The sequence below is a fragment of the Arthrobotrys flagrans genome (genome assembly GCF_004000055.1).
Source record: "Arthrobotrys flagrans strain CBS H-5679 chromosome Unknown unitig_0, whole genome shotgun sequence".
Lineage (NCBI taxonomy): Eukaryota > Fungi > Ascomycota > Orbiliomycetes > Orbiliales > Orbiliaceae > Arthrobotrys > Arthrobotrys flagrans.
In genome coordinates, this window is record NW_027137550.1 from 3,006,819 (window position 1) to 3,019,025 (window position 12,207).

General features: G+C 44.8%; 4 protein-coding genes across 4 annotated transcripts; 3 read left to right on the forward strand and 1 right to left on the reverse strand.

Moving 5' to 3' along the window:
- Window positions 1-1,338: 1,338 nt before the first annotated feature.
- On the forward strand, window positions 1,339-2,523 carry DFL_003917 (uncharacterized protein; the record flags this gene model as incomplete). Its single annotated transcript, XM_067632924.1, has 1 exon — window positions 1,339-2,523. The coding sequence occupies one exon, from the start codon at window positions 1,339-1,341 to the stop codon at window positions 2,521-2,523; it is 1,185 nt and encodes a 394-aa protein (XP_067491144.1).
- Window positions 2,524-5,039: 2,516 nt separating this feature from the next.
- Window positions 5,040-6,184, forward strand: DFL_003918 (uncharacterized protein; the record flags this gene model as incomplete). Its single annotated transcript, XM_067632925.1, has 4 exons — window positions 5,040-5,267; window positions 5,394-5,497; window positions 5,618-5,866; window positions 5,974-6,184. The coding sequence occupies 4 exons, from the start codon at window positions 5,040-5,042 to the stop codon at window positions 6,182-6,184; spliced, it is 792 nt and encodes a 263-aa protein (XP_067491145.1).
- A 1,690-nt stretch (window positions 6,185-7,874) lies between these two features.
- DFL_003919 (uncharacterized protein) lies at window positions 7,875-8,928 on the reverse strand (the record flags this gene model as incomplete). Its single annotated transcript, XM_067632926.1, has 5 exons — window positions 7,875-7,912; window positions 8,009-8,137; window positions 8,222-8,231; window positions 8,789-8,871; window positions 8,925-8,928. 5 exons carry the CDS (start codon window positions 8,926-8,928, stop codon window positions 7,875-7,877), a joined length of 264 nt encoding a protein of 87 aa, XP_067491146.1.
- A 1,336-nt stretch (window positions 8,929-10,264) lies between these two features.
- On the forward strand, window positions 10,265-10,758 carry DFL_003920 (uncharacterized protein; the record flags this gene model as incomplete). The annotated part of the gene is made up of 3 exons (XM_067632928.1): window positions 10,265-10,558; window positions 10,629-10,653; window positions 10,712-10,758. The coding sequence occupies 3 exons, from the start codon at window positions 10,265-10,267 to the stop codon at window positions 10,756-10,758; spliced, it is 366 nt and encodes a 121-aa protein (XP_067491147.1).
- Window positions 10,759-12,207: the final 1,449 nt, after the last annotated feature.

The window sequence follows — 12,207 nt, forward strand, 5'->3', positions numbered from 1 at the left end:
GAAAGGTTAATGTCAAAAGCAAAGCAGAGTATGATTTCGGCGCTGGATTAGGGATATTTCCTTTTTCCTGCCCCTCTTGCGGTGTCTAAAATATCACAAGCCAGGCCAGGAACATTGACACCCACCCACATTCCACGTCCACTAATTTACAACCGAAGAGAAGCTGAAAGCTGACTGTGTTTTTTTTCCCGCTCATGTGCTGCAGCCTTCAAGGAGGCCCAGGTAGCAGTAGTGAATTGCCCGGGCTCTACCTGTCTGGTTGTTCGAATTGCATTGTAGGGATCTTTTGGTCTGGGGATTTTCGGACCACACCACCACCCGCCGGCCCACGCTTCGAGTCTTAGGACAAGTCAGTGCCTGCCCGACCGACCGCATTTATACTACTGGCCTCCCTCACTCTTACCCCAGACTTCGCCCATATCATAGCCTCCTATATCTCTCTTTCTTCTTCTTCTCTTCTACTCTCACACTCTATTATATTTATATATATAATATCCTTATATATATTATCATCATCGGCATCAACATCAGCATCAGCATCACAACTAGCGTCGTCGTCGGCAACATTGATTATAGTCTTCGACATACCCACTATCCACATACACACACACATATCTATTCTGTCCCCTCCACAGAACAAGATAACATCGACCACCCCCAGCTAGTATCTTCGATACTTGATAAGCGACTACTCCCAACACGCATTTAAAGGCACAAATTCCTAGGACAGCCTTGTCACATTACGTTTTGCGCAACCATTCCACTGCAACCTTCACATCACATCACATATCGCAACTTCTGGCCAGCCTTCTCGACCGGCTCTCCTGTCCGCCCTATTTTTCTTCCCTCGGCCCTTAAAAAGAATATGTAGGTTTGCGTTCTCCATATTAAGACTTGGACCACCTGGTACAAAGAATGGTGATTCAATCAGCCCAGAATTTCTACATTCCTCGTTTCCAGCCGTCGCATATCAGGTTACCCCCTCATGCGCTGTCACCGAGAGCTCATACTTATATTAATATCTTATAAAAAAGATACCATCTTGCATCACGGAGGTTCGAAAGGCTAATGCATTTATAAATTATTATTGTAGACCTTTTCGTTGTGGATCCCACTTGAAGCGAGCCGTCTCGACTCAAATCGACCGCTATCACAAGGCCTTCCCTTACCATACCTACCACTCCAACCTCTCACCAAGCTACTTCATAAGTGCTTTATAGCACATCCGGCAAACTGGCTTCCCTTCTGACTCCTCCTTTCAACGGCGCTACCAGCCGTCATGTGGATAACTCTTTCGTGGCTTCCTTAACAGTGCCCGAAAAAGCGTCGTCCTGCATCATGAGCGTCCATCATCGAAATGCGTCGCTAACACCCCCAGACTCGCCGGCAACGGCCTCGTCACCCGAATACTCTTCTTCCAGCAGAAGGTCCAGCTCGAGAAGTAGCTTCTCATCAGCAGCCTCGACCTCCAGCAATGCTGCCCCTCATCCTTCAGCCGACATGGAAGGGCCCTGCCCTACAGTCCACTTTGCATCCCAGAGCTCCAACCCGACTGAAGATCCGACAACCACCTATGACATCTTCAAAATGCCACCGACTACAGCCCTTCAACTCTTGGCTAGGTCGATGGAGTTTTTGGTTTCGTGTACTCCGGAGTCCAAATTCCAGCCACCAGCGAAGCCATCGACAGCCTTCCCAAACATCGCATCGAATCCTTCCTGGGTTAATCCTTACCCCGGACACCGATCTCCTGTCGTTTCTCCATCTTTCCAATCCATATCTCCCGAGAAATCGGAATCAGGGTTCGCATTCAGCACAACCTGTGTCGATAACATTGACGGGGTTCAAGTAAGGAGAAAGGCTGTATCACCTGCCGACTCCGGAATGCCGTTCTCGCCTTCACCTCAACCCTTGAACAGCCCTGACGACCGCTTCACCGGAAAGGTTATTGCTGAAGGTGTCGAAGCTATGGATAATATGACACAGTACTCGACAATAACCAGGAAGTTCTGGTCGAAGACGGCGCCACCAATCAGTGTTGAGGATTACCTTTTCCGAATCCATCGCTACTGTCCACTCTCGACTTCTGTCTACCTCGCTGCCGGTCTCTTCCTCCACCGATTAGCCATCAAGGACAACATCCTTCCAATCACCACCCTTAGTGTTCACCGTGCTCTGGTGGCCGCCCTTCGGGTTGCTGCTAAGTCGATTGAAGACTGCACCCACTCGCAAAAGCTCTTCGCCAAAGTTTCTGGCCTCAGCGAAGTTGAGTTGTCAAAACTGGAAGTTAGTTTCTGCTTTTTGACTGGATTTGACCTGAATGTTAATGAAGCCATGCTACGAAAGCAAGCTGAGGTTTTGAGGAGACAAGCTGAAATGCAAATTAAGGTCGGAACTGCCGGCTTGATGAAGCGTGGCAGGCTGACCATCAACGATGAGGGTGACCTAGTCGTTCGCGAACGTAGCCGAAGCCGTGTCCGAGGCAAGAGCCCAGCCCCCCGAAAGGTTATGATCGATGTTTAAGCGAATATCGACTATATGCAGCATTTATTACCTCATTCCCAGACCGACTTGCATCTATCCGAATAATTTCCAGCGTGTTCCGTTTCAATGCCTTTCGCCATCAATCGAAATTTTTTTTTTTTTTAACCACTCTTCACAAGCCGGTTTATTTTCCCTCTTTTTTTGTTTTCTTCGATTCAGAATGCATTTCCGCAAAGAGCCATCATTTTTCCGATCGAAGAATATCCCAGATAGAACAGCGGGTTTTTGGACACATTGTCATCACTTTTTAGATTTCCTACGACCAATTACTTTTCCCTTTGTACAAATTTTTCGTTCGACTTTTTATTTCGACATTCCGAGCAATTTCTATCGCCGTCTTTTGTTTTTTTTTCTGAGCAGCCTGGGATAAATTAGCAAGAGAGGCGTTATTTGGGAAAGATACCTTGATCTCATTTTTTTATATTTTATATTTTATTCGAGCACGTTTCATACTGCTAGCGATGCTTTCCGGTCACCACAATCACCATTGAGCGCTCGCTATTTCCTAATCATCGCCTTGTCTGGCGGGAAGAGCTCATTAGCTCATTCGCCAGGCATCTTCACTTCTAGTTCGTCATTTATCAATCCTGCACAATTGAGTTTTTTTTTTCGGGCAGGGAAAAGGGAAGGAATGTCTCAAATCCCAACGGAGGGGATAGTGGAGGAGAACACTAAGGGTCTACGGGCTTTTTTCTTGTGGTGTCCCTTTTGCTTGTTTTCTTGTTTAGCTAACTAGCCAAAATAATGTACATGTAGATGTATTTCAACCTCATGTATTTAGCAGATTTCCATCTGCAAGGGAAGAAAGAAAGAAAGAAAGAAGAAAGAAGAAGAATGGAAGCCTACGCTGGCTAAAACAATACAAGGATTAACAAAAAAGAAACCGTTCCCCAACTAAACTATAATACTATCTAATTGTGTGTTCGCAGTGACAGTCTTACAGCCTTCTTCCTAAAAGCGAACCAACATTGTTTCAAGGTGTATACGTAGACACATGGGAGTACCCTTACTACTTTGTTTCAATGCATCGATTTGAGGAATGAGGAAATTGTTGGAGGTTGCAATTGCAATTGTTGGCGACGGATAGACCAGCAAGTCAGCAGTCAAGCAGGCAAGGCAAGGCCGCAGGTACTGTCTGGAGAAGGTCAGGTACCAATGCCCAACTTGATGAATTTGGTTCGAATTATTCACCCCACAGCGTTTTGCAGAGTACATACAGAGTACAGAATGCAATGCATCTTTCACATGCCGAAGATTTGACACACTTAAGTATTTACAGTATTTAAATTTTTGGGGCTTGTGAGAAAAAGTTAACTCCACAACGTATCAAATTCTCATTCGTCAATGGAAGGATTTTTTTCGCGACCAGTAGCCTGGCTGGCCGGTGTAGTCATGAGGTGTTGGAACAAGTTTGGGGTGTGTGGACAAGGCGCAAGTACCCTCACTAAGCGTCTACATTGGAATCTGATTTCACAAAAAAATTTTGATCGTAAAAAAGAAATTTTGTGAGCATGTAATGCAAGTGGGTAAGTATAGTAATGTATGTATGTATAAGTAGGTCCTGTCTGTCTGTATATGGACTTACATACACATGCTGTGCATGGAGGGTAGTGTACTGTATGAATAGGCTACGTATCCAGTGAACTCCCCTTAGAATCCCACATCAATCTATCGATTGAATTCTCGGGGGGCGCAGAGTCGCATTGACACCTAGTTCGGCTAAGCTGCCTCCATCGAGGTGGTAACAGCTGTGGTTGCGCAAGACCGTGGAGGTGCTTGATTGAGATGGTCTGGGTATGAGCTTGCCATCGAAGAAAAAATAGCAGTCTGGATACCAATCAAATGTAACGTGAACTACGAGGTCCCATGTTCATTTCCATATTTCCAGTGGTCCAACCTTCCCCTGCAGAAATCCAACAAGCCCAACGGACTGGGCCACGAGACTCCACACATATATGTAATGTATATGTTGCAGTCAGGATAACGTCGAACGTTAACTTCAAGAACTGTTCTCTTTTCCTGCTTGATACCTTCACCCGCCTCGTTGGCACCGGGTTTACCAGTTTCCTGTGTCCCAATATCGACGTAGACACAATCCTGCACAGTACTGCGCTGCACTGTCCGGTCCTGTAGCTGTCCTGTATACTGTACCATACACGAGACAAACTGCATCCGTTCCCGATACCCGATTAGCAGGGGAAGCTTTGCTTTCAGGTTGTGCTTGCAGACGACCACGACAACTCAACACGTCGAAATTTCCCGCCTGGTAAATTTAGCACAGCTCAGCATCGCACGAAAAAGAAAGAGAAAGAGAAAAGAAAAAAAAACGAAGAGTGCGCTTTCTGGCTCGAGCTCGAGGGTTCCTGCGCCGGTCAATTCCTTGGCCTGTCCTGCCAAAAGAGCTAGCCACCTACCCAGCTTCTTCGTCGACGTCGACCCCCGCGCGTTTTTCCGCCTAATTAGGGGGTTGGCGTATGACCGTTGCAAAAAAAAATATGAAAACATTCGCCGCTTCTTTCGTCCTACTTTCCGCCGTTCTCCCATCAATAATCCTCGGCGAGGTAGTCTTCACCAGTCCCGTAGCCGGAAATTCATTCAAGTATACGGCTGGCGAGACCGGAATCGCCGTAACAGTAAGATGGAAAGATGACGAAGAGGATCCTGTGGTCCCAACGAATGGGTTATTCACGTTGGATCTATGCACAGGCAGTAATGATCAGATCGTACGTTTTTGGTTCAATTGGATACTTTGTCCTCTTTTTTTGTCCTTCCCCTCCCTTTCGTGCATTACATAGGGGTATAGAACGGCCGGCCGGGTCTTTTCTAATGCAATATTTCGCACGCTGCAGTTTCCACTTACCACGCTGGGAGCCCCCGGTATGGCATTCAGCACGGCCAATGGAGTTCTCGCGGTTACGATTCCTCCTGGTATTGCAGGTGACGGTCCGTACTAGTACGTAAATTTTACCAAGATTTCCTTATATCATATGATATTATCACAATTACCGGGTACCCGGTAATCATTTTGACAGATCTGTCTTATACCAACGTGTTTTTTTAAAAACATATCTAGCTTTTTTCGGATTACGTGGGAAACCACCGACGGTACCGTCATCAATTGGTCTGATCGATTCGGTTTGGAGGGTATGCTGGGAGTCTTCTCCCCTGCTATGATTACTGCGAATCAAGCAGCTGGGTCTGATAAACCGGATGCGGTGCATCCTCAAAAGGCGGTACCGGTGCCGGATCCTAATGGTGACCAATTCGCGGTGCCCTATGGCGAGCAGACTGGAGATATCAGATATGCGCCTATGCAGCCAAGGTACGTTTTCCAAATCGGTATATTCGTGAGGATTCTATTCGTCGAAAATTATTTGCATGATAAGCTGATTTGATATCGATATCTCGCATTATTTCGTTACGTTACAGACCTGGTTCGACTATCACAGCGAAGAATATGAAACGCTTAAACCCCACAAGCGCATACACGGTTTTCACGACAAAGGGTGGTCCGCCAAAGGTTGCCACGACGGTTACTGAGGCGAGGACTTACGCGCAGACTACCGTTGTCAACGAGGCGGCCCCGGCTCCCATGCCGGATGAAGCTATGGCGAGATTTCTTAACCGCTGGAAGGACTAGGGTCATGTGATTGTACTTTACCCCATTCCTGACCTTTTTGCGGACTTATTTTTCTTAATGGAGGAAAAACAAATCGGGATTTCTGGCTCATCTCAAGTCAAGTTCTTGAAGATCGACGATCTATGAGATGGGAGGAACTGAGGGGACGAAGACTTTAACTACCATTAGTTTTGCAGGATCTGAGACTGGGAGAGCTCGAAGGTCTTATTGGATAGATGGTATTTTCCGTTTGCGTCTTCTTCTTCTTCTTTTTTTTTCAATTTGAGCTTGAATTGTTGCATCAGCCTATACATAACCGCGATAAGCATGTGGTTTAATGTGTACTGTACCCGATATAGCATTGACGCCGTACCCAATATTGAAACATCCAACAGCAGCAACACAAGTTGGTCACTTGGAAGTTGGGATTTACGCCGTAGTTTTGTACTATACTCGACAAATAGAAATTTAAGAAAGGCTGAGAAGTGAGCTATCGATACACAGATTACAATATCTAGATTTTAGCTGGTTTTTTAGTTAGTGGCACTCACAATGGGGAAATAGCCAGTAAGAAAACTAGTGTTGGTAAGCGCGGAATTTTTGCCAATGATATAAACATGTTTGTTGAGGCATAGAAAGAAACCACAGCTGGTCTCGCTGTCCGTACGCGGTACCGCGGTTTCATCGATCCTATTTATAACCTCAAACTTTAAGTCAAATCTTGCGGTTTTTCCTTCCTTTTTCCTTTTTTACATAGGGAGGGGGGCCACGGTTTAATCTTTTTTGTAAAAGTACTCATCTTAACCCTGATCTCACCGCACTTATATCCATGATATCATGCTGCAATTTTCGAATTTAATATATATAACGTATTTCAGTATGCACACAACAACCTATGTTTTGGCGCACCCGCGGCCGTCGACTTGCTTCCAGGCTAATTAACAACGAATCGACGTGCCCGAGTTTAGATGGAATCCGAAAGCTGACTGTTGTGGCGTCGGTAGGATTCGAAAGCTGACTGTTGTGGTATCGACAGAATCCAACACTTGAATTGTTTCGACCGCAGCATCCGCAACGATGGCTTAGCGGGCTTGGTTCACCTAGTTCTTATCGATATCCTTCTGTATGTGGCAGGGTAATCATGTCGGGGAATGGCTATAAATGCCTAGATAAGATGGTGTTGACATGAAGGGTGAAACCTTTTTTTTTAAAAAAAAATTTACAATCGATAAATAAATAAAATAAAACAAAAAGATTCTAGGATACATCTTCCACAAGCTTCCAGGTCCACCAGCATTAACTGCGGCTTCCATTTTGTTTACAAATAGTGTATATTCAGAGCATACGTAACTAATAGCTAGTTGGGTTTTCCCGTCTACATAAGGTAAGATTCTAACCAATTACGTGTGTTAGATTTCGGTCTGATATTGATTTATCTAGGTATCTGCTCCCATTGCATTAATTAACGAAAAGACGTTCTAGCGGACGAAAAGGATCAGTATATCGTATACACTATCATCCAACATTCCAATGAAGATAAACACTTGGAGGATCGTATTAGTCGTCACCATTATATCAAGGGCCACGGCCCTTACCTACCATTTCGGATTCGGATGAAGAAACCAAATTTACCGATTCTAACGACTCCGTCGCGGAGAGGGTTGTTTCTCCTACGATATTCTATACGAGATGGAAAGTCCAATGCCCTACTTTAACTGACGTTCGGGAAAAGGTCGATGATCCGAACGTCTATCGGAAAATTAAAAACAGACAGCGGCCGCGAACTGTTAATCCAAATTCGAAAATTCAAGCTCAGATCAACTATCGTACCAGTGACAAACTTACTGTGTGTCGCTCTTGCAGATGCGATCAAGAACAGGGCATTCTGATAGAGAACCCAGGCAGTAAATGCAAATCTAAGAATAAGCTCCAGGAATGCGAAAATTGGTGGGGTAAGTCGTCTTAGAATCGGCTCTGTGATAAATTTACACACGTATACATACTCTCTCCCCCTTTTCTTTCTTAAAAAAAAAAAAAAAAAAAAAAAAAAAAATATACTGTTAAGATTCTAGAGTGATTTCATTTTAGAAGACCAAGTTAACACACGTGGTAATTTTATAGAATGCTACTGTACCTTTACTATGCCCACACCCGATCCCGAGGCAGGTGTTTACATTGAAGACTACCAAGATGCGCCCAACAATGTTCCATTCGCAATTAAACAAAAGAATCCAAATTGGCGTTGGGAACCGCAGTCACTTCCAGGCTTTTCTATATCATGGCAGGGCCTGGCGCCTCCTCAGCAGCAGCAATATCTTTTCCGTATGCATGAAGTAGGGAATTATATTAAGCAGCCAACCTCACACTCACAGCATGTTCTTGACAATATAGCAACAAAATATGACCGTTTTGTCGTAAATATCAATTTTGAGAAAATTTTAGATGGCCCCAAGGAAGACTGCCCGGGTCAGAGTGTGTTCTGGGGATTAATATAAGGGCGATACTTTTATCTTTACTAACGGGTTTTCTTTTAAGGATATTTGTACCTAGTATTCTTCAAAAAAAGGGCGCTTCCATATCCTTACAGAGTGCGGTCTATTTTTCTTAATCATTGACTGGACATACTTTATCAGATTCGCCGGTTCCCCTCAATGATAAGACAAACTCCAAATACCCTGGGGCGCCGCGCGGGTTGTATGAATCCTTGTCTGAAATTTTCTTTAATATGTAACTTGCAGGTTAGACATGGAATAGTACATACACATGCTCTATAACGCAATCATGGTAACTAGCCTCATTATGCATGCTCTTACCGACTGTCTTGACGGAACATACCGGTATCAAACTAGCTAATTTCTCCCTATATGATGGAAAAGGACATAAGTCCGGATGTAAGTACCTGCAGGACCTTCCTGTTAGTTAAATACCTACCTTCGTTGGTGATACACTTGCTCAGTGAGTAGTGACATAGCTGATAAACCAAGTCAGTGCCACTAGCAATGTTGAAACTCAAAATTAAGCATGTGGTCCCCCAGGTTCGAAGCCATAGGCAAGATCCGATCTAAAAATCGAGCTAGCACAAGGCCTAGAATGTTGAACTAAGGCGAACGGCTGTTTTAGGAAAATCCTTCCTAGGTATTCTTCGGTAGAATTCACGCCGTTGATATACGTACACATGCCATTCCTTGGATTCTTTGGGTCTTGCCGCCGAAGAGTTAACCCCCGAGGCCGGTGGAGAAACAGCGAGCCGTGTCGAGGCTGGACTAGCTAGCAAGATCTCATAAGATCGAGATTTTATTTTTGTTTTTGGTGAATTGGACACCTCCCTGCAAGCGACGTCACCCTTCCAAGGGTCTCCAGATCTTGGAGTTCGCACTGAAAGTTTCTTGCAAATGTAAACTGGGCAAGTTCCTTGTTGGATTTTACTAGTTGCATAATGCAGGCGATATCGCGCATCATGTGAAATAGCCAATACCCGAGTGTTGGCTCATACCGAGAGTCCTCTAGAATCGAATGCAATAACACCGAACCAAGACGGTTGTTTTCTTAGGCTTCTTGGTCTCACCAACTGTGGCGTCACAGCCTCAAACCGTGGTGACGATGCGAAACCATGACATCACAGGAGGCGGTTGGGCAAGCCACAACCCTACTTGATCAACTACCACACAGGACAACACACTTGGCTTCCGCAGGGTTCTATGGCAGACAACGACGTCAGGGTCCAAACCACATGGCCAATGCGGGGCGTCATGGACCCCCTTCTATCGAATCAGTTCATAGAAGCTGGTATCGAATGGCGGAGACTATGTCATTAAATCGATCATATTGAATTATTAGGGATATGGCCCGCATTGTATGTTAATGCAGGGACGACGCAGAGGTTTCGTCATATCCAGATTTTGATTCGATAGAGGCGTCGATGCCCCTACCAAATGTATACTTAAAGGAGCCCATATCTCTCGGTTATTGATACGAATTTCAATCGTATATCTATCAAATTCTAATGACATATCATCATTCTCGAATCAAATTGACGTTCAGGAAACCCCAACTTTCTACAATTCAAAAACACTCCTACGAAAATCTAAAACATCCCCAAAAATGCCTTACCGAAGAGTCCATCATACCCGTCCCGCTGGCGGACACACCACCGTCCGAACTACTCGTACCAAGCCTTCCTTGATGGACCGACTAACCGGCCGTCGAAGTCACACCACCACGACAACCACACGTACCACACGCTCCTCGCGTCCTCACCGTCGCCATCACCATACCCATGCTACAACAGCCGTCGCACCGGTTCATCATCAAAAGCGACGACCAGGGTTGGGAGATAAAATTAGCGGTGCTTTGATGAGGCTTAAAGGAAGTTTGACTAGAAGACCAGGATTAAAGGTGAGTTTCTAACGATTTGATAGAATATATACTGCATGTGAATTTAAAATACTAATATAAAATACTTTAGGCCGCTGGAGCTCGTCGTCAGAGAGGTACTGATGGTCGTGGAAGCCATCGACGTCATTACTATTAGACCTTGTCTCGTTCTAGTTATTCACGAGTGTTTCGACCGGGATATGGAGAAGGCTACTGGTTAGCTTAATCGCTCTGTTTTGAAGCGGCTCTCTCCTTACTAGCCTTTTCTTTGTTTGCATTAGGGTTTAAGTTTAAATTGCAATTCATAAATGCATATTGTCAGCGAGATCGATGGATCGAAGACACGTCTATGTAATGAGTGTTTCATACCCGCATTACTCATATCCATTCAAATGGCTATAAAGACAAGCCTAGTATCTTAAGGCATATAGCCTAGTTAATTCAATAACCTTATTATACCATTCTAGCTTTCGAAAAATGGGGATCGTGTGCAGCATAAGGTTAGCCCGAACGAAATTTATGTAATAGAAATACTTTTAGGCGTGTTACACAAACTAGAAACCAAAAAAGAGAGACCTTTCTTTTCAAGCCTTGCTCTTCTTGCCTCCCCCAAATCTATATAATTATAGAAATTATTAGGAAACACAGTTACGTCGGTATCGAATTTAGGCTGTATTCCTGAAACCTTTGAGCATGTACGCCTTTTGATTTTTTTTGTACTATGTGATATCACATTTTTTTGTTTTTTTTCAAGCTCACATTCTACCGATCGGTAGACATGGAATCGCGATCGCTGCCGTCCTGCAAGATGAGCACATCCGTTCTCGCTGACTTTCCCGCCAGCTACTTGCACTTATGCTCGTCACTCCACGGGCCACTAGCTGCTGTAATTTTGTATACCGTTGGCAATATGTAACCCCAAATCCGTTATATAATGTAGCCCTAGGCTTACACTTCCGAGAGCCAAAATGAGAGTTTTTGTTTTCGAAATTTCCCTGCTCTTTATGTAGAACCCTGGACAGGTGTTCTTGTGATCATATTATTCAGCTTTATACAACATGGCCGATCCCGTTCTACAAGATTACACAAACAAAATGCAATGATGAGCTCGAATTCGTTTTTGGGGAGCTGAAATACATTTCCCGGTAAGATAAGTAATTTACGGTAATACGGTATAGACCAACGTGCAGGTCTGGACCATGTCGAATTAACTTTCCGGAATGGTGCAGCGTGGGGGTGTCCCATTGCATATTGCAGTTGTATCGCAGGGGAAGGGTTATTGCATTTACCTCCTGCCTATGTATATGTAATGCGTGGGAAGATTTGCCCGCAGCGCTGGACCAATGGTTGGGGGAGATGATGCATATAAGGGATGAGGATTTTTCCAAGAATCTGGGAAAGGAGGGTGGTTAGAGAGGTTCGTGTAACCCCAAACTTGCGCCTGCTGCCCGGAGGTCCTGAGGCCGAACGGCTACGGGCCGAGGCCTGGCTAACGGCAAGTGCGCGGCCGCGGGGATGGCAAAGGATGTGAACCGGACAATTATGCAAGCTCGGCAAGATTTCTGCGGCAGTGAGACTACTACTGCTGGCTCGCATGATGCAACTAAAGGTATTTGTGATATCAATTATCAAATTATCCAGAGAAGTAGATACAAGTGACTTTCACGTGA